This window comes from Silurus aristotelis, assembly GCF_946808225.1.
Source record: "Silurus aristotelis genome assembly, chromosome: 18".
Lineage (NCBI taxonomy): Eukaryota > Metazoa > Chordata > Actinopteri > Siluriformes > Siluridae > Silurus > Silurus aristotelis.
The window spans coordinates 1,843,732-1,864,628 of NC_139591.1; the positions used below are offsets into that span (position 1 = coordinate 1,843,732).

At 37.3% G+C, this 20,897-nt stretch overlaps 2 protein-coding genes across 5 annotated transcripts; one reads left to right on the top strand and one right to left on the bottom strand.

Annotated features, from left to right (window-relative positions):
- Positions 1–1,832: 1,832 nt before the first annotated feature.
- LOC310740888 (cystatin-C) lies at positions 1,833–3,626 on the top strand. Its single transcript, XM_083568059.1, has 4 exons — positions 1,833–2,086; positions 2,335–2,486; positions 2,634–2,735; positions 2,889–3,626. Exons 1-4 carry the CDS (start codon positions 1,993–1,995, stop codon positions 2,973–2,975), a joined length of 435 nt encoding a protein of 144 aa, XP_083424185.1. The 5' UTR covers positions 1,833–1,992; the 3' UTR covers positions 2,976–3,626.
- rassf6 (Ras association domain family member 6) lies at positions 3,386–18,370 on the bottom strand. 4 transcript variants are annotated; one of them, XM_083567996.1, is made up of 12 exons: positions 18,206–18,370; positions 13,808–13,884; positions 13,650–13,728; positions 10,389–10,552; positions 10,172–10,275; positions 8,943–9,133; positions 8,573–8,674; positions 8,437–8,488; positions 5,191–5,309; positions 5,006–5,103; positions 4,144–4,246; positions 3,386–3,765 (listed from the first exon to the last, which is right to left on the bottom strand). In XM_083567996.1, exons 1-11 carry the CDS (start codon positions 18,221–18,223, stop codon positions 4,171–4,173), a joined length of 1,080 nt encoding a protein of 359 aa, XP_083424122.1. In that variant the 5' UTR covers positions 18,224–18,370; the 3' UTR covers positions 3,386–3,765; positions 4,144–4,170. The 4 variants fall into 4 exon arrangements, with proteins under 4 accessions (XP_083424122.1, XP_083424124.1, XP_083424125.1 ...); XM_083567998.1 differs by adding an exon at positions 14,610–14,686 and having other exon boundaries at positions 3,386–4,246; positions 18,206–18,348; XM_083567999.1 differs by lacking the exon at positions 18,206–18,370 and adding an exon at positions 14,610–14,970.
- Between the last annotated feature and the right edge of the window lie 2,527 nt (positions 18,371–20,897).

The window sequence follows — 20,897 nt, forward strand, 5'->3', positions numbered from 1 at the left end:
TCTCTCTCTGTCTATATATATATATATATATATATATATATATATATATATATATATATATATATATATATATATATATATATATATATTCATTAATTCAAAAACATTCATTAATTCAAAAACATAAATCAGCATCTACAGCTGTGTATTGTAGAACCCTTTAATATAAAATAAAGGATATATAAGGGAATATAGTGTATGAGTATAGTGCCATCTCAGAATCATGAATGTGAATAAAATTATTCCCAACAGTCTATTTTTTTAATTTCACAGCGTCTTTATCGGGTGCGCTGCTCCAAGCTGCAGAGCAAACCAGTGTAATTTTACGTCTGAGTTTTTATCCAATTAGATTTCAGCCGTCACATCAGTGACCCTCAGGCCTGCAGAAATAAAGAGCGCTGGCTCTCGGTAGCCTCAAATCCATGTTGCGTAGCGTGAAGCTGTTGCTTTAACCAATCAGATTACGATTTGCTTACTCCGAGGCCTAGAATATGCACACAATTTGCCTTCATTTCAAATCCCCAGAAAAATTGTAATGCACGGGGAAAAAATCTTCTGCTAGAGATGATGTATGCGGCTGCGGCTACAGTGAAAGGAGACGTGTTGAATTGTGTTCATTGGGTTTCTTGCTTTAGTAATGACATTCGTTCTCACTGTATGAGATTCCTGTCTGTGATGCAGCGCTCTGTTCTGCTGCATTTCTCTATAATACTGATGCTTTCTATAACCAAGGCATCATAATGATGCATTAAGAGTTGGATTGATTCAGGTAGAACAACACTAAAGGCCAGGGTGTGAAATGCACGGCCTTTCACTGGTATAGCTGTTACATATATGTAAATGCAAGCAACAGTGGGAAACGAGGGAATAACGAGGAAACGCTGAATGATGGGATTGGGGAAAAACCTATCAGAGGTGCATCAGCATACTTTGTTTAACCATCAATGGCTTGTTTTGTCACTGTCTTCATGCGCTGTTAGAGAGGTGTCATTGTGGAGCACTTTCCATATTGTCCCCCAGAGTGAACTGTTTGAATAGCAGTGATAATCACCTGACTAACATTTTACATAAGCTGACAAACAGTAGCACCAAAACCAGACCACACTGATCATCTGTTGAATTCTGAATGGAGGTTTAAAGGTGTATGTGCTCATCTGTAGTTGCAGTTGTTAACAGATTGGAAAAAAATCTTTTCACCTAAACGAATTTATATGCTTATAAAAACATAATAACCAGTTGTATCAACTTTCTCATACATGAATGTATCTATATTTACATTTATAGCATTTATATTATTTGATTATATATTAGATTATTATATGCTTTTGCATAATACCCATTATAATTTTCATACATTAGACCCAGTAGTAATACTAAACTCTTCTAACATAATATGAACACGACATTCCTGTTGTATTTTACAAGCTGAAGTGATGATGATTATTTGCCATTTTATTATATCCCAGTTATTACACCTTCACTCTATATTTGATTATATTACTGATTAGAAGGTTGTGAGTTCAAATCCCAGCACCCAGGATTATTTAGATAACTGTGAATTGCTCTGGATAAAGACATCAGCCAAATGGCACAAATTAAAAAATCTGATTTTCACACATTGACGGCAAAAGCAAGCTTCGAAAGTGTATATATATATATATATATATGACTCACTATAGGTACACACAAGGCTATAGACACATAAAAACACACAAAGAGCTTGTGGTCCTCTGACTCATAGCTTGCAGCTTGAACACACTTATACACACACACACACACACACACACACACACACACACACACACACACACACACACACACACACACACACACACACACAGCTTATAGAGCTCACACACTCCACCCACTCTGTTAGCATGGGTGTGGTGCTGTCAGCCCAGTCCTACATTCCCTACTTCAGATGTTTTTTTCCTTACAGTCACACAGTTCTTCTCCTTGCTTCAGACCTTCAGACAGCACACATCTCCAGTCATGAACCTGTACCTTGTCCTGCTTCTTTCTGTCCTCTCGGCTCTACACTGGACTCATGGTCAAGACCCGGTGGAGAAGGAAGCAATAGTCGTACGTGAGTAGATTTAGAACTTTGTTAATTATTATCAGTGACGCGACAAAACACAGAAAAGGGTCATGTTCGATGAGTGGTGTCATTTTATACTTGGCTGAGACGAGAGTCAAATATTCTGCTTGTGTAAATAATATATCTACAGTATACAAGTGGGAAAAAAAAACACATTTTTATTTCAGGTTGGACTTTTGATTTGCTCTTGTTGGTTGGTTCTTGGTTTAAACATATCAAAATGTCCCCATTTGTAGAACATGTGCAGCCTTTGGGAGGCTGGTCTTCAGTCAATTCTAATCAGAAAGATGTCCAAGATGCTGCCAGAAAGGGTTTGGAGAACTTTAACAAGAAATCCAAGGCAAAGAAATACTTTAAGATGGTAGATGTAACATCTGCCAAAATTCAGGTATCAAATATTTTCTGTTTCTTCGGTTTTTAAGAAAGTTTGCCTGCACTTCGATTCAGGACTCGTGCAGTTTCTATGAAAATAGTACAGTATTTTAATTTTCATGTCTCATTAATGCGCATTGCATCATGTGTATTGACCTCGCAGGTCAGTAATGTGATAAATTACAGGATCAAAACAATCATAGGGAAGACCAAGTGCCTAAAAACTGAGACTGGAGATCTGGCCTCCTGTGAAATGCTTCAAAAGGTATATTTTTTATTTGCATTTTTTGTAAATAATAATAATGTTCAGATTATTGAATGTAATTTTAATTATTGTCGGGTTTTTCTTATTATTATTCTTATTATTAATTATCATTATTGTTTCATTCACATTTTTTACATCGTTTGTTTTTTTTAGCGACTCAAGTGCAAGTTCGATGTTCAGTCCGACCCCAGGAAAGACCAAGACCAATACAAAGTGAATTCGATTTCTTGCAACAAATAATCTCAATGCAAATTACTTTTAAAATGGCATGAAGGAAAAAGAACAGTGTTTAAAGATATACAGACAAGTGATAAATTAAAGGTGAAAAAAATAAATAACGATCTTCCAGATTTTGGAAATGATTCTACAAGTCTGTGGAACAGCACCAAAGCGATAGAAGCTAGTTCCTCAATTGGTGTTTTGATGATGATGATGATGATGATGATGGTGGTGAATGGGAATGCTTCTTTGATTGATTTGTCAGAAAACGCTGTATTCTTTTGCTTTTCCTCTTCCATATAAATAGACAAATAGGGCCAAATTATGTCAGTTAAATAGATCATCATATACATCACACGTCTAGACGTCTTTTCTTTTTTTGTCACTCGTCTGTGTATTATTAATATGTTATAGCAGAAAAACTCTCTTCAGAAGGGCTTACTTTTTTTCTTTTTTTCTTCCAGCACTTGAGAAAATACTATTGCTTTCATCATATTAAATGATCAGAAAATTCAAATAAAAATATATTACAGAAATCATCAAACAGACTCTCCATTATTGCATCTGCATACCGGAGTGCAAAAGTTTCCATTGAATCCTCACTGTATTGGATGAATGCAAGTAATGAATATATACAAATCGTGCATATGACAATATTATTTGTAAAGAAAATTTATTTCTTAATTTTCTGGGCCCGAAACCATGAGGAATACAAGCCTTTGCCCACAGACGTAAAAGTGCATACTAATAAACACATAACATTCAGCTGGAAACTTGGATTCAGATGCCGGTGGTAACGATGATGGAACTTCTGTGGAAGAGTCACGTGTCAGTGTTCAGCATTTACTCAAAGCAGCAGACTGAGTGCACAACTGCCAAAGCCCTGCAGTATCACACCAGCTGGAGCCTCATTACTCATTTACTGCCACAACATTGTTTTATTTTTCAGTAGACCCTAAAGTCATACCGTCTCCTATGTTTCCCTCGTTAGTGCTTATTTAGACTAATGCCTATTAATTATATTTAGAATTGAACCAGGAGATTTTAAATTACACCGAGACAGATGCATTAATAGAATATATAGTACAATCTTATAAAGTTTGACAGCTCACATTAGAGTTTATAAAAATAAAAAAAAAATCCCTTCACAACGTATATAAATGTGCTTATGGAAACGAATGGAACGCACTTTCATACTTTTAGTCCTCTGGGACTTTTATACAGTCGTCTCAGTCTTTAATGTCATCTTCGAGTTCAGGCATTGTGTTAGGAGATGGTGCTCGTGCCTGTACCTGCATGAAAAACAAAGATCTGATTAATAACTGTTTTCTCATGAACCTAACAAAGTCATCAGGTCGAAAAAAAATGCACTTCATACAAGGGACGTGCACCTCCATAATCGAAGCTGATGCGATACGATACATTAAAAACTCATGAACCAGCTACCGTTGCGATGTGATACGATTTACCCTCGTTATGATCCATTTCCATTCGATTCAACAGCAATACGATTCAAAGCGATGTGATGCGATGGGAAAAAATATGATGCTCTTCCATTCTATATGGGGCAGATAATCTGCTTCTATTTCTTTGGTTCCGACAGACTGCAAATCATCAATTTACTTAAGTACCTTCTAACTAACAATTATAGTTCTAACTATACATCGTGATACAAACTTTTTTAAATTGATGCATCGCATTGCCAAAGCATGAATCTAACCATCTCTAATATATATTAATGACAATCCAAATCCATCCTCGTAGCACATTTAAACTCTTTTATATCACAGTTCTCTTTCATTTATATTATCTGATTGGTTCTGATTGTTGTGTCCAAATCACAGGTTTGAGTGATGTGCAGTTTAAAGGAAATATTGACCCCTTTGTGAATGACCAGTCGAGAAAAGGGCCACAGTGAAACCTTAAACACAAACACTACATTTACGCTCAGAGAAGACAAGAGAGAAGACTGTCCATTTCATTTAAACCAATTCAACCATCTTTCAGCTGCATAGACATCAACGCTCAAAATCTATTCCAGTACCACTTACTTGTTGACAACACGCTGTATCTCTTTGTTCTCGTCCTCATGTAGTTTCCGCAGAACTCGCTGAAGAATAGGAAGCTCTAAATTCACATATTGTGCTACCTAAAAAAAAAAAAAAAAACAGTTAGTTTGCGTTCAATAATCAGGTGAATGGCGTTTAATACTGGAGGATTTGAGAAATCCACTCACATCCATGCTAACTTCTTGTTCATCTGTGTCCATGAGGAAGACTCTCATGATGTCCTCGGATGGCCCTTGAAGAAAGCGCTCCCAGAGTGGAAGGTCAGAGTTTCCCATCTTTTTCCTTTCTTGAAAATACATGTGCATGCGGGTTTTTATTTATCGCTTCGATGTGAACAAACAAAAGGAGTGTTACGTAAGTAAGTGCGTGCTGAAAGCATGCACCATGGTGGAGGCGTATGCAAGTGCTAAGAAAGAATGTTTTATTACGGATAGAAACACGTACAAAAATTCAATTCAATTCCATTTTCTTTATATAGCACTTCTAACAATGAACATTGTCTGGAAGCAGCTTTACAGAATGTTAGAATCATAGTGTATTTATCTCTGATGAGCAGCCCGGGGTGACTGGGGCCACGAAAAACTCCCTTCACTGGCATGAAGAAGAAACCGTGAGAGGAACCGGACTCAAAACGAAACCCATCTTCATCCTCAACAATGATGGAACTGTAATTAAAAAACATTCAGTGTTGAGGATGGGATTCCTCTCAAGGTTTCTTCCTCATACCATCTAAGGGAGTTTAAGGGAGTATTTCTTCGCCACCGGTTCGCTCATTAGGGACAAACCTACACCTATTGATTCTTTATCACCACATTATCTGTGTAAAGCTGCTTTGAGGCAACGTCCATTGTTAAACGTGCTACACGAATAAAAATAAATTGAATTTAATGCAGAACTTTTCATGCAAACAGACAAATTTGTAGGAATAATCGCAAACAGGCGATAAGCAAAGAACAATACAAGGGCAAAAATGTGAACGAGAAACCGAGAATAAAAAAACAAAACAAGAAAAAACATCAAACAAGAACATAAACATGAAAGGAAATGTCTTGGTAGAGGAAAAGAAAGGTGATGTAGTCACATGTACATTGCAGCACATTGAAACTTTGCATATTCCAATGATGTTGGCAATGATACAGCAGCCCTGGAGCACAGAGGGTTAAGGACCCCAAGAGTGACCTTCTGATCAGTAACTCGGAGCCTTAACCACTAAGCTACCACTTCGCAAACACTGATGCAACACTGAATAATATCAAATAGCTTTTCCATTATTCCTTTTCATATAAATTAACAATTTGGTGGTCTTTTTAAAATGTTAAATCACAGAGCTACAGATCACACAGATGATGTGCAGGTCGTCAATAAGCTACTGACTGACTGAACTGCCAAAAGATCCTTGGCGAAGTAATTTTTCGCACCAAATGTTTAATGTTGATTTTGGTGTGCTTCTGTTTAACCCATTTATCCCAGAAACTGGGTCAATACTGCTCCAATAAAACACATCCATCACTCTAGGTCGTGACAACCATTTTTTCAACTTGGCAAGACAATTATTTATATAGAAAAGAAGCACACGGATGTTTTGAAGCTCACTTGACTTGGTGCAGTGCAAAGCTGTTCTTCTTATCATCCATGTATTTGACCAACTCAGGAAGCATCAGGATGTATGTGGGTTTAAGATAAGTGCCTTAGACATCAGCCAACCATTACAAAGTTCCTCCGAAGTGAAATAAGCAGAATCGTGAGGAAACTCTGGGTACTGATAAGTGAAATTGTTTTTTTTTTTGTGATAAAGAAGCAGCAAAGATGTACAGGCATAATGAGGAAACATGAGGTAATCATTTGTTTCGTAAAGGCGTGGATGCATATGATCAAGCCCACAAATGAATAACCATGTTAGGGTCATGAGATACGAAAAACCGACTTTCCTGGCATTCCATCCAGGGTTTGTTTCCATCTCATTCCCAATGTCCCAAGAACATATTTTGGGATACACCATAACCCCTTTCCAGGATAAAGCACTTACTGAAAGTACTGGTCATGCTTAGGTTCCTGTGGCTACACTGCTTTAATTCCACTTCATGGGTGAAGTAAATTCAAGAAAAAATTTAATTCGTGGTCAGAAATATAACGTGGCCTCAATACATTAATTCATGGCCACTAAAATATAAGCAGCATGTCACAGCTACAACCGTCCACTCTAAAGTCTAAAGCAAACAGTAGCTATTTACAAAAGGGAAATGTACTGTAAAGCCACCAAACATCATCTGAACATCGCTGATAATCCCCTGGGAGAGCTGCTGTTAAAACGAAGTGTAGCCTCGAGCTTGTCTGAATAAACAAACACAAGCTTGTTACCTTTACAGCTAAGCCTCAATTCTGGCCATAAGAGAGAACAGAGAATATGAACTGGTTGTTCGCTGAGTTCGTACCGATAAAGAAGCTCAAAAAATACTGATGGTGTAAAAGGAAGAATTTATAACACACAAGGCCAATGATTTAAATAACTACATAGAAACAGAAGCCATAATCATGAACTGCTTGTAATATGACATACTAATTTCTTAGATTAAAAGCAATAAAAATGTGCATTTTAGGGTTTTGCTCTTATCCAGGACAACTTATAATTATCTCTTTTTATACACTGAGGGTTAAAGTCCTTGCTGAAGAGCCCAGAATTGACATCATGGTATGAATGATGCTGGGATTTGAAATCATGGCCTTCATTTCTTTTCATAAAGATGAAAGGAAATGGTTGCGTTGATGTTTGTTATGTTGAGCCAAAAGATTATTTAGAGCAGGGTCACCAACATGGTGCCCGCAAGGACCACATGAGTAGCCTGCGGGCCTTTTCTAAAAATAGCTGTTTCCTACTTTGGTAAATCATTGTTGATAATTATTATGAGAAAGTATTAACATGATCAGTGTCTTCACATAGGTGAATATCATTCATTATTAACAATAACATATAATACAAGGTAAATTGAGCACATTTTTTATTTCAGTTTAAACTAAAAACTGCGTGTATTAAACTGGTAGCCCTTCACATTAATCGGTGTCCAAGAAGTAGCTCTCAGTTTTAAAAACATTTTGACAATCTCAATTGTGAACGATGACAAAAATACTCGTGATCCCGATGGCAACGAGATGTTCATTAACACAACTACTTACTTTTGAGTAGATTTTGAGAAAAGTGTAGGCTTTTGCACGTGATCCAATGTGTAGTTTGTACAAATAGTTTTGAGAAATGCACTCATTGATTTGCAAATATCAAGCAAGATTAAAAAAATGCTCCAAGGCAACTAAGAAGAAAACTGTAAACACAGGCATTTCAGGCAAGATTTCCAAACTGGAACCGTGTGTATTACGCATCAGAAACAATCCAATACAAAGACACTTTAAAGCACACGTACCTCCGCTTTGATGGATACAATACAAGGCGAATTCACTGGGATCGTTTTCTATCTGCGAAGATAAAAAAACAGGACCGGGTGTCTGCATTATTTCAGCTTATAGAAATTAATTTGCTTTGAGTATTAAAGGTGTTACCTTAAATTTATTTAGGAGCTGCCAGATGACCTCCTGTGTCCTCATTGTGCTGTTTATGCGGACGTTTGTGGCTGTCCCATAGAACGGAGTAAATATCGACGTCTGAAAGCGTATTTAGAGTTTTTTTTTCATTCGTTTATTTGACATTTGCAGAAAAGTATTTGCCAAATTTTTTTTTTTCCATAATAAATTCATCCTCATTTTATAGATGTTAAAATTGTGTTGTGTCCTGATTGTTCGATTTGAGGGGCACTATAAGGACATCATCAGCAATAGGAAAAAAGGGTCTAACAACATGCGGCTGGCTTTTTTTTTTTTTTCATTTTGAATGTCATAAAAATCGACATTTACTCCGTCATTATTCTCGGACCTTATAGTTATAGAAATGGCCGTTAATGGAGAAGCGATGCTGTCTGTTGCTCTGTCTTTCCTCTGCCCCTTTGGTCTTCACTCTTTTCTTCACCAGAGAGGCGTCACTCATGGAGCGGAACAGGATGGAGTTCTCTGTGACAGGTTCATTTCGGGCCACCCTCAGCGTCTGGCTCTCGTACTGCCTGTGGTCTGGGTTTGGAGATGAAAATCGAATGTGTCAAATGTACACGCAGAAATTTTAGAAATGGAAAAGATATACCATTCAGTGCCTTGTAGTTATTGTGCATTTCACACAATGTTATTAGTCTTGTATATAAGATTAGAGTCATCTGCTGCTTGAGAAGCATATAGTGACTGTATAATAACACTGACATCCAGGCCCAGGACTCGTAGGTATAAAGTTTAAATATGTAGGGTCAATGACGTGTTTCTGTAACCGTTTCTTCATATCAAAATGTCACCAAGTTTTGTCATTTAGTTCTATTGTCTTAGCCCTTAAATGTTGTCTTTGGAAAAGGTAAATGAATTTTTCAGTCCTTGCATAAGAACTGAGTTTACAGTGGTCCTTCTGTGCAATTCAATTTAACCATCATCCCCTTTTTAAATCTCTCTATCTTTCAATTTAGAGTTCATTATTAAATAAATAGTTCTGTACGCTTTCAGTTCTGCTATTTGCGCTAACCAAATACGAACTAATTAAAACAAACAGACAGGAGAACAACACCAATGAACAATAATATAAGGACACCTGACTTTTCCAGCCATAAGGTTCTTCCCCAAACTGGTCCCACAAACATGGAGGCACACAATTGTTTAGCATGTCTTTGGATGCTGTTCATATCATATATATATAATAGTAATTGTAGAGATGTGTTCTTTCAGCCACAAGGGTGTTAGTTAAGTCAGGTACTGATATGGTTGAGGTGTGGGGTGCAGAGGTCTGAGGTCTATAGAAGGCTACTCAAGATCTTCCACTCCAAACCAATATAAAGCATACGTTCATGAAGCTGGCTTTGTGCAAAGAGGCATGGTCTTGCTGGAACAGGTTTGGGTCTCCTAGCTCAAGAAATTGAATTCTACTGTATTTAATTCTACTGCATTCTATGCAGTTGTGCACCTCCAACTTTATGTAAAAGCTTTGGAAAGAAAAACGTTTGGCTGGAAAAGTCAATACTTTTAACCAATGTTGGTTGTAGTTGGGTAATAAATCTTGAAATGGAATTTTACCTGTAGAACAACTGTTGTCAAGTGTTTCTAATCCATCTTGAGTGGTTTCTTCCAATTCATCAATGTGATTGAGGTTGTCAAATTCTCCCCATCGGGTCATACCCCTATAGAAAGCACACAAACATACACACAACAATTCTAATTATTAATCTAAGAATTGTCAAAATGGTTGTACATGTTTGGTAAAATTAAAAGAATTGCTGTATCTTCCTGTAACCTCTTATTTCCAGGTGGGCTGATTGGGTCAGGAGAATGTTCCTGAGACTTGGAGCGGTTCAATGCCGCCATCTGTTTCTCATCTTGGATTTTGAGCCTGATTGGTCTCTTCATACCCCAAGAGATGACCAGATATCCCTCGAGGAACACCCGACCAGCAGGGTTCTGCAGGAACAGGACGAGACACATTAACATTAAATCTCTCTCTCTCTCTCTCTCTCTCTCTCTCTCTCTCTCTCTCTCTCTCTCTCTCTCTCTCTCTCTCTCTCTTTCTCTCTCTCTCTCTCTCTCTCTCTCTCTCTCTCTCTCTCTCTCTCTCTCTATCCCTCTTGTGGTTTGTAGGAACAATCAACTTCATGCAAAATGAAATTTACCCAAGCTAGAGGCTTGTGGCATGAGGAAATTATAATGAAGTGCACATGACAAAAATATACTGGCAAACAAGAGATGGAAAAGAGAGAAAGAGGCCAAAAAACTAGCACAAATAAAGTGTGTGGCATTTTGCCTTTTTATATTCTATACTCCATCCCACTATTAGACTTGCTTTGTATCCAAAGTTGCAAACTACCAAGTTTCTTTTGGGTAAGACTTTGGTGTTATGTTGCTTGGCTAATAGCTTGTGATCAGTAGGACATTTTTAAAGTATGTCAAGAAAAAGCAAAACAATGTTAAATGCTTACGTTAGTTAGCAGGCTAGTTTGAGTGTATAAGTGGATCCTGCTAAAAAAGCTTTCATTAGAATTTACATTTTATTTATATTGTCTATATAAAGGTTTCTACAGTAGCTATGCCATTTGGAGGTATGTCAAAAAATATTAGCATTAAGTTTAGAAGTAAACACAGCTCCATTATGCTCATTCATTGTTAAGCAACATCGCAAGGAGCGAAAATCTTCTTCCTCTTGGAGTGTAGCTGATCGTTTCACCATTTCATTATACGCTCTTCTAGTTTAACATGCATGAGAAATGATTTGGGGAGAAAGCAAGTCATAAAGACAAATTCAATCATTTTTAAAAACTTCTAAATGTGGCCAAGACCAAGGGGATGATGATGATGGATTACAGGAGTGGACCACAACCAGGTCCATTACCATCATAGGGTCAGGACGTTGATCTGGTTGATGCCTACAGATTATTTGGTGTCTCAACAGCAAGATGGACTGGAAGGTCAACTCTGAAGTTGTACACAGAAAAGAGACAACAGATCTACTTTCTGAGGAATCTCGGGTGCTATCTATCTATCTATCTATCTATCTATCTATCTATCTGTCTGTCTGTCTGTCTGTCTGTCTGTCTGTCTGTCTGTCTGTCTGTCTGTCTGTCTGTCTGTCTGTCTGGGCCTCAGTTATATTTTCAGTCTATATAAATAGAAGAATCATTTTCTGTTTTAGCTGCTTGTCTCTATGACATGAAAAATTCAATGTTGGTATTTTTACTGGCTTTCAAATATGTGCATGAATTCCATCCCCTCTTTAGCCAAATAATGGCATGTTCAAAATATTAATCAGATAAATAAATAATAGCTGGCATGTGAAAGTTAAGCTATTTGCGATAAATGAGTTGCACATAAACATAATTTGTTCTGCAACATTCAATGCACAGTAAAGCAGTTGGCAGTAACTTGAGAATGTTCTTTCCTTCCAGAAGGCGTCGGGTTTTTATTGCTTCATATGAATTCATTTCCAGTTAGCCAGGTTCGATAGTTAAGGATGTTGGGTTATAAATGTGTAGTTGGTTGCTAAGATCTCCACAATAATACATTTTATAAGATGTGAAAGTGCAATGCAAAACCAATGGCAAATACACACCAGGTAGCATTTGAGTTACTTAGCAGCATGGAACACACAAGAAATAAAACACAAGGTTAAGCGCCGAGCCGAGACTTAAAATCTCGCAGTGATCATTTCACATTCACGTTTAGCTGTTAAAGTTTTTTTCAGTTGCTTTGGAGCACTTGTCAAATCATTCCTAATTTCTCAAAATAATTAGTACAAACAGCACAACACATTGGATTACTTGTAAAATCCTTATTTCATCTCTAAATAGTAAGAATTCGTGTCAATGAACATCTCATTCCCAGCGGAATCACAAGAGCACTGTTTTAGTTTCCCGACGTAAAGTACGGTTTGGATCACAGTGATTGAAGAAGCACAAGACTGAATTTCTTCTGTAGATCTATAAATTTCAGCAGCACAAATGTAAACATTACAGTATGTGGGATATCGATTGCAAAAGCCCAAACAGGATTCGCACTTTTACTGTACTGTATTAGCGTTCGCTCGTTTCCTGGTTGTTCATCCATTTTCAGACATTGTATTTCTGCGTTTTGCTCCGTCTGAAGGTTCACGTGATTCACCTTTAACCTGTTTTAGAGAACCGGTCGGTCATTGCTCGATCTGACGCCGTTCACACGCCTTCATTAGTGACGTTCAAGATTCATCTGCACAATTCATCAAGTCAATTTACAAAAAGAAATCGTAATAGAAATCGAAGCTTGACAGATTCTGACAACTGGTTTAATTATTTTGCATTTAATGACATTCGCAATGAACTGATTAAAAAACGAGATTTTTTGGGGGTTGAAACTATTTAGGTATAATATATTTTGATCAACATGAAGATAAACGATTGATAATGTAGGAAACAGCAGACACTCGTACGCAATCAATTAAATGAATGTACACAACTTGGTCAATTTGTTCAAAGAAACTGAACAATTGCTTTTTTTTTTTCGATGTGCACAAGTGACTACATGAATTTTGAAGTATTTTGGAGGAAAACCAGAAGCTGACTAATTCTCAGGCATAAGCAGGAGAATGAAGACTGTTCAGTAAATAATGATCCAATAGATTGGGATTTATTTATTTATTTTTTGAAGATCTAATATTGTATAATACATTATGTTTTTTAATTGCATTATTTTGGCTGTTTAAAGTTTAATGCATTTAATGAAATAAATGATGAGCCTGATATCATAGAACCTGCGTTTCCCTATTTTATTTCTCTTTCCTGCAGTGTTTTTTTGTAAAGAGAGAGAGTTTTCCTCTGAATCTTCTTGGGCCTCCTTCCAAACATGCAAAATGAGCATCTGCTTACAGAAAGCTTCACTACATCGCCAATTCTATTGACCAGTCTGTCAAGCGGCTGCCATACCGGTGTGCAAGTCATTACTATATAACCTCTGATTTGATGTGAGTGAAAAAGAAACAACTCCGTGTTTTAAAAACGATGCTACGAAAACAAATCTTTTCTGCGGTACTGACCTCATTGACACTGAGCTGCAGATGAGTCTTGTCCTTCAGAAAGCAGTTATAGGTGTTGAGTAGAGACAGAAATCTTGTCCTGCATGTGAAACGGTTATTATGATATTATAATCTGATAAGACACAATAGACAAGAGAATAAATCTGTCTGTCACCAACCTTGAGAAAGTTCTTCCATCCCCGACGTGGATGAGCATGCGTGGCTGAGAGGTGGACATTTCTAAAACCAGGCCGTTCTGCCAAAAAAAATTTTCCCATTTAAAAAAAAATCCAAGCCACTCATTTGCTTTATATATAGACAAACACACAAACACACACACACACACACACACACACACACACACACACACACACGAGTCCTAAAATACTGCAGAGTCTGCAGTTTGTAAAGTCAGTCGCTCCACTGTTGATAGATTTAGAAAGTTGTTACTGGCACACGCCATTGATTTCCTAAATCACTGTGTCCAAACTTGTCCTGTCAGGATTGGAATCTCTGTTATTTGACTTATCGCTAATCCAATATGTTGTGTTCGTATCTAAAGAGCCAATAGGTTGTTGTAGATTTGGTGTTTTGCTCTGAAAAAAGAGTCTGAGTGTAAAAAATGATTGAATGGTTGTACTTTCGGTTTGACGGTTATATGATCTACTCTAGTTTTGTGAGTGCATCAGTGTGCGCCGTGATTGGAGGATGGTTCCAATCGATAAAAAGATTATAGTAACACGAGCAAAGGAAAAGATACCAGCAATATTATTGTTTGGGTTATTTACCGAGCCACAAATGAGAAATAACTAAGTCTTTGTAGCTGTATAACCAATGGAAAGTTTTTTTTTCAAAATTCCAGAATGATAAACCATTGAAGTTTGATCAGGGTTGATTCGAGACCCCTGTCAGATTCACGTTACACACTACACAACTAAAACCCCTGACTCATGACTGTACTAAAGGCACATAAACTCTCACCTGTCCCCAGCTCAGCTCCAGGGTCAATCGTCTCAAGCTGGAACGAGTGCCATTTCACTGCAAAGTCTCGTTCCAGCCTGTAAAAGCAGAGGCTGAAGATTAAAGATGGCGTGAGATTAGGAGGACAGGAAGCAAGAGCTGCATGCCAGTCAGGTGTGAATGACTGGTGTTGTGTTGTAACTCAATCCGAGTCACTGCTCCACTGTGCGCTCTGAGAGAGCTCGGAAATTTGCGGAATTATGGACACACCCATAGGTACGTGCCTCTCACCTTACACTACAGAAGTATGATTAACCCTTTCTGCACTGACAGTCAGACTCCATTTACATTACACCTGATTTTTTTTCGTATATTTATACTGGACGAAGTAAACAAACCATGTAGTTACAGTAGAGATTCACACTGTAAAACATTCCTGCAGTAAAAGTGTCTCTTTAAACTTTCACTTGAGTAAAAGTACAAAAGTTTTTGCCTTCAGATGTACTTAAGTATCCAAAGTACTGATTTATTATAACTATAATGTTCCTATTATCATTTTTATCACAAGACTCTTTACTTAATCACCTCAGTTTATTTGAAAAGACTTGAATGTGACTCTCAGCACACTGATCTATTAATAGAATGATATTAATGACTCAAACACTGATTGATTTCTATTACAATCATCATGAACCCAAAAACGTATTTTTAACTACGTCAAAAATATCATGTAAACGAGGTCACGTGTGTTGTGGCGAGTTCGAGTCTGGAGTTTCTTCATCATTTATTTCTCTCTAAAATGTTCTGTTGAACTGATGCTGAACTGTATGTTGGTGATCAGTAGATACGCCAAGCGCCGATCAGGACACGTGTAAAACAGAGCGTGCGCTCGACCCTGATTGGTGACTCGGCGCGTGTTTCACCAGTTACCTTTTTATCCTCGTAAATAAAAAAGAACGACTACAAAACTATTTGGAATGTCGTAAAGTTACAGTAAAAGTCTCCCAAAATAAGAACACTTCATTAAAAGTACAGATACGTGAAAAAAACTACTTAAAAACAGTCACCAATAACATTTACTTCGTTACTGTCAACACAACAAATGTGTAAAGAGCTGAAATCAATGGAAGACCAAGATTCTTCTTCTGCTTTTTAAGGTCTGTTGAGCCTGAAGGCTGGAGTTCCCCCACACCTGTCATCCACTTTACACAACAAAGGCGTGATATCAACACTGTGACTTCCGCATACATCATTTTTATCGTCCTGTTGCCCTTGAAGTGTCGCGTATGCAATCTGACCCCGTATTCTGGCAGTATGTTAAACAGCTGGCCTGCATAAAGAGCAGCCATCTGCCTTAAATCTTACAGTGTCATGCGCTGGACAAAAGCCCCTCCCTGAATACAAAAGAGACATGGACTTTGTATTGTAACCTTTGTCTTGTTTCTGAGGTATTTTTGTGCTCTTTCTCAACACACACACACACACACACACACACACACACACACGCCTTTACATTTGCATTTATGGCTTTTGACTCTTTAAATCCAGATCGACTTACATTTATTTCAACAACAGAGCTGTAATGGGGTGAAGGGCCTTGCTCAGGGGCCCGGCACTGGCACTTTGGAGTAGGTGGAATTTAATATCATAATCTTCGGATCTAAAATCCAATGCCTAAACCTATACCACAACCATCATTTTAAAGTTTCCATGAATTCCAATGAAGTGCTTTGTGGCTTTGAGTATGAATATATCAGCCTTAAGTGGCTGGTTAAGGCTCTGGGTTACTGATCGAAAAGTTGGGGGTTCAAGCCCCGGTATTGACAAGTTCTGGGCCCTTGAGCAAGGCCCTTAACCCTCCAGGGGCACTGTATCATGGCTGACCGTAACCCTGACCCCTACTTTCTAACATCACTGGGATATGTGAAAAAAGAATTTCAAGAATTTTCACCTAATATTGTTCAAGTTTTACCTGATTTCTATCACCTTTTTTTTTTTACAATTGACATTGTGGCAAAGCAGCTTTACAGAATGTAAGAATTATAGAACATAAAATGTGTATTCATTCTGAATGAGCAAGCCTGGGGCGACTGTGGCAGCGAAAAACTTCCTTATATTGTCTAAACTAAAATGACTGGCTGCAAGTTTCCAGCTCCAATTACTACGACTTGAAACCCTTTCAGTTCAACACTTTTCCATACAACATTTACATACTTCTAAAATATCCATACACAAACCACAGAGCTGACATGAGATTTGCTAGTACATTAAACTATTAACCTTTTTGCAGTGAACTGACTGCATGCTGTATAATCACCATCACGTATATATGCCTCTGTTTATTTATTTGATTAGTCTATATGCAGACTCTTGATAGACACGTGAACATTTGGACATGCAGTTCTCAGACTACACACCAGATGGCAGTAGAGTGTTACGTTAATCAATCGTTTAAATGAGACGTGACACATCTCCAATTATATAACCCTGTTTCTTTTCTGATTTTTTTGCAAAAGTAGACTCACATTAGCAGAATGTTTAAATTCACCCAGACTAATCCAAACTCATCCAAACCTATCTAAACCCATCCAAAACTATCCATCCTTTTCCTCTGTGAGCAGGGAATGAAAGAGCCCCACAACATTTTCCGAAAAAAAATAAAAATAAATTAAATAAAAATGTATTGTTTAATTGTCTTTTTTCTTATACTGACAAAAATGGATCCAGAATTGATCTGAAGATACTAAATAATAAAACAAAGCTTATCTTCAGAGATATAAAACATTCAGAATAGTAACAAAACTCACGATCTGGTTAGCTAGCTTGACTAGCATGGCTTTCTGGCCAAATGCATCATATCATCCAAAACTCACATCGAAAAAAACTCAAAGGTTAAATTAATATTAGCCTGGCAGACATAATAAACCTTGATTACGCGGGGAAAAACAAAACCAACACAAACATGTTAGCTAGCTAGCTGATTAGCCGACTAGCCAGCCTAGAATTTGAAAGGCTACAGGCAGAAATGGGTCGGTCCCTTTACTGGTGGTCAAAAGGTTTTCTATTCGAGAGCTTTTCTAAGTCAAGTCAAGTTTATTTCTATAGCGTTTTTCACAACAGACAATGTCTCAAAGCAGCTTTACAGAAATCAACAGTGAAGATGAATGATGTGTATTTATCCCTGATGAGCAGCCGTGGCGACTGTAGCAAAGAAAAACTCCCTTAGATGTTATAAGGAAGAAACCTTGAGAGGAACCAGACTCAAAAGGGGAACCCATCCTCATTTGGGTGAATTAATGTCCCTACGTAGAATTAATTAATTACTAGATTAATCTTGTAACATTTTTAAACCACTGGATTTTCATGGCTATTCAAATCACATATTGTTATCAATATAATATAAATGCGTTGATCCAAAGAAGATTATGTTAGAAGGGTTTAATTGTTTTATACCAGGAGGACAATATCCATGTATACCTCATTAAGGACCTCGTCTAAAGACCTCGCAACATGGCTGTTACTAGAACGATCAGTGAACTCATTTCAGTGCGTTCATATTAACCCCTACAGATAATTACTTAATAAGCAAGTTTGATTCAAGAAAACCGGATTCTTACCCTGTCCCTGCGTCTCATACGGAAAAAAACCCGGGTGTCCTCCAGCAGCTACCATTTCAGTCAGCTATGGAATCTGGTATTGTGTCCATGGCTCATCTCTTGTTGCAGTATCACGAGAGCTTGCCAGAATGACAATGCTCCTCACAACAGCCCCGTAATAATCGTGCGTTGTCAATGTGTCAATGTTCATGACGGAACAGCGCATGCGAAAGCCCTTCAGCTGTTCGGAGCATTTGTAACATTAAGCTTTTTATGATGTGTTTATTAGCATATAGCGGCGATCAGGTGCACATCTCGGCAACATTACTGGATTAGATTTCGCTATGACAAATCGAATTATTCTGCTGATCTTTCGATAAGTTTTTGTTAGTCTCCAGACTTTGCGATTTTCAGTATTTTTTAGGCGTCAGATGCTAAAATTTGTAACTATCGCCATTTAAAATGTTAACCAAGACTTCGTCAGCCAGTTTTACACGTCGCTAGTCAATGTAAAGCTGTGTGCAACCTTGACTGCTGTGCTAAGCTAATCGGTAGCTGGCACGTACATTGGCAGATTTCAGGAGCTAACAAGACTATACGGGTACAACGTGTTAATAGCGCCGTCATCAACCTTTACCGCATTCATGACTGAATTAGAATCAGAGCTTCGAGGTCTTTTTTTTTTTTTTAAGTGTCTCCTTTTTAAACTCATTTGCATTTCCTGCATCCTCCCAGCTCCCTTTCCTCCCTCATGATCATCTTCACCCAAAGTCATTTTGATTATGCCTTTTTTTTTGTCTATGTTATGGCTTCTTGAAAACAGCACGCCCCCGATGAAACTAGGCTTGTTTTGGGTTTTTTTTCACATCTGCGTGTGGGTGGAAGCTTTTATCTGTGGCCCCTGGTTGATCCATCATCATGCTGCGTGTGACAACAGCAATTCAGGGTTGATGTATTTTACAAGCCGACGGTCTGCTGACACACACATACTTACGCATGACGCCCTTGAAGATGCAGCTGACTGCAAACAAACGTAAAAAATCTTTGCACAATCCTGATTCGTTCTCTGAGACACTTAAAATAACCTGAGTTTAACCTTATTTATGCTTTTCCCCAACTTACAGCCCTAAAAGGCTAAAGTGAAGAAGATGGGAGCATAAACAAATACGTTAGGAAATGTCATTCCCCTTTGCTTAAAATAAATCAGAGTGCGCAGGCCAACAGGGAACAGGTGGGACCACCACACAAAGCCTCCTGAATGCCGGCGCCAGGCCAGTCACGCTGCAGCTTATGGCTGCTATGAGTGAGAGCTGCTCTGCAATGTTCACATAGCACATCGGAAACTATAACTCTCCGTTCACACAATGAACAGAACATCACATGCCCTGCACTCAGCATTAACCAAAAAATCATTCACTGCCTTTATATTGTATAAGTCTGAAATGATGCATCTCCTCGAACCTTCTGTCTGTCTATAAATGCAGTTCAACAATATTCTATAATTCTTTTAGGACATCAGATAATATTAATACTATCTATAGTTTCTAGATTATTTTGCCAAAATACTGCTTCGGATTTCAAGAGAAATAAATATCAAGGAAATATTCATGAAAAAATAAAAATAAAGAATTCTGTATATATAGAAAATGTGCTTCGAGAACTAACAACATATTGCACATAATAGGGAATTGTGCATGATGCGATATTGCGCATTGTATGATGTTATATTTATATATATATATATATATATATATATATATATATATATATATATTTTGTTTTTTTTTTATTTCTGTTTCCTCAGACCCTGCATGTAGGTGCACTTTGTCAGGCCGTTATTTATTTATTTATTTTTATATATTTTTTTTGTTTATTTATTTATTCGATTACATTTTATTTTTAGAGCACTACAGCGAGTAACATGGGTTAGAATGTCCGTGACGAAGCAAGCAGCTTTAGAGAACCTTAGCAACAGAGTAAAATATAAATATACAATATATGACCAGTCAATCGTTAATTAATTAAGTCATTGTAAACGTCGGCAATTTTTTTTTTTTGTTGTTGTTTTGTTTTGCATGCTGTCCTGTTGAGCAAGTTCATGTTGTTTTCCATTATATCACATCAATCCACACAATAATTAATATTTTCTCATAACTGCACCCTCCTGTGTACGTCTTTTAATCTTTATATAAGACACAGGCTCATTTCCTGCGTGCTTTCGATCGATTTTCTTCATTTCTGTACTTATTTAGTTAACGTTATTTGATTCATGGCATGTTTTATTTTGTTATATTATTTTATTTGGGAGATGCTCTTATCCAGAGCAGAGCAGTTATCGCATTTATATGAGCAGTTGAGGGTTAAGGGCCATGATCAAGGGCCCAGCAGTGGCAGATTGGTGGTGCTGGGATTTGAATGCATGACCTTCTGATCAGAAGTCCAACATCTTATCTATTAAACTTCCACCTTCCTATCAGTCCCTCTGTCTGTCTTTTCTTTAGGTACAGAATGATATCTAATATACTTTATCCAGTAGGGTGCAATCTTTTTCTTCTTCTTCTTCTTCATATTATAATAATAATAACAATAATAATAATTATTATTGTTATTATTATTATTATTATTATTATTATTATTATTATTATTATTATTATTACTATTGTATTTGTATATTTCTTTTGCATACTTATGTTTGATTTTATTGTACAACGGT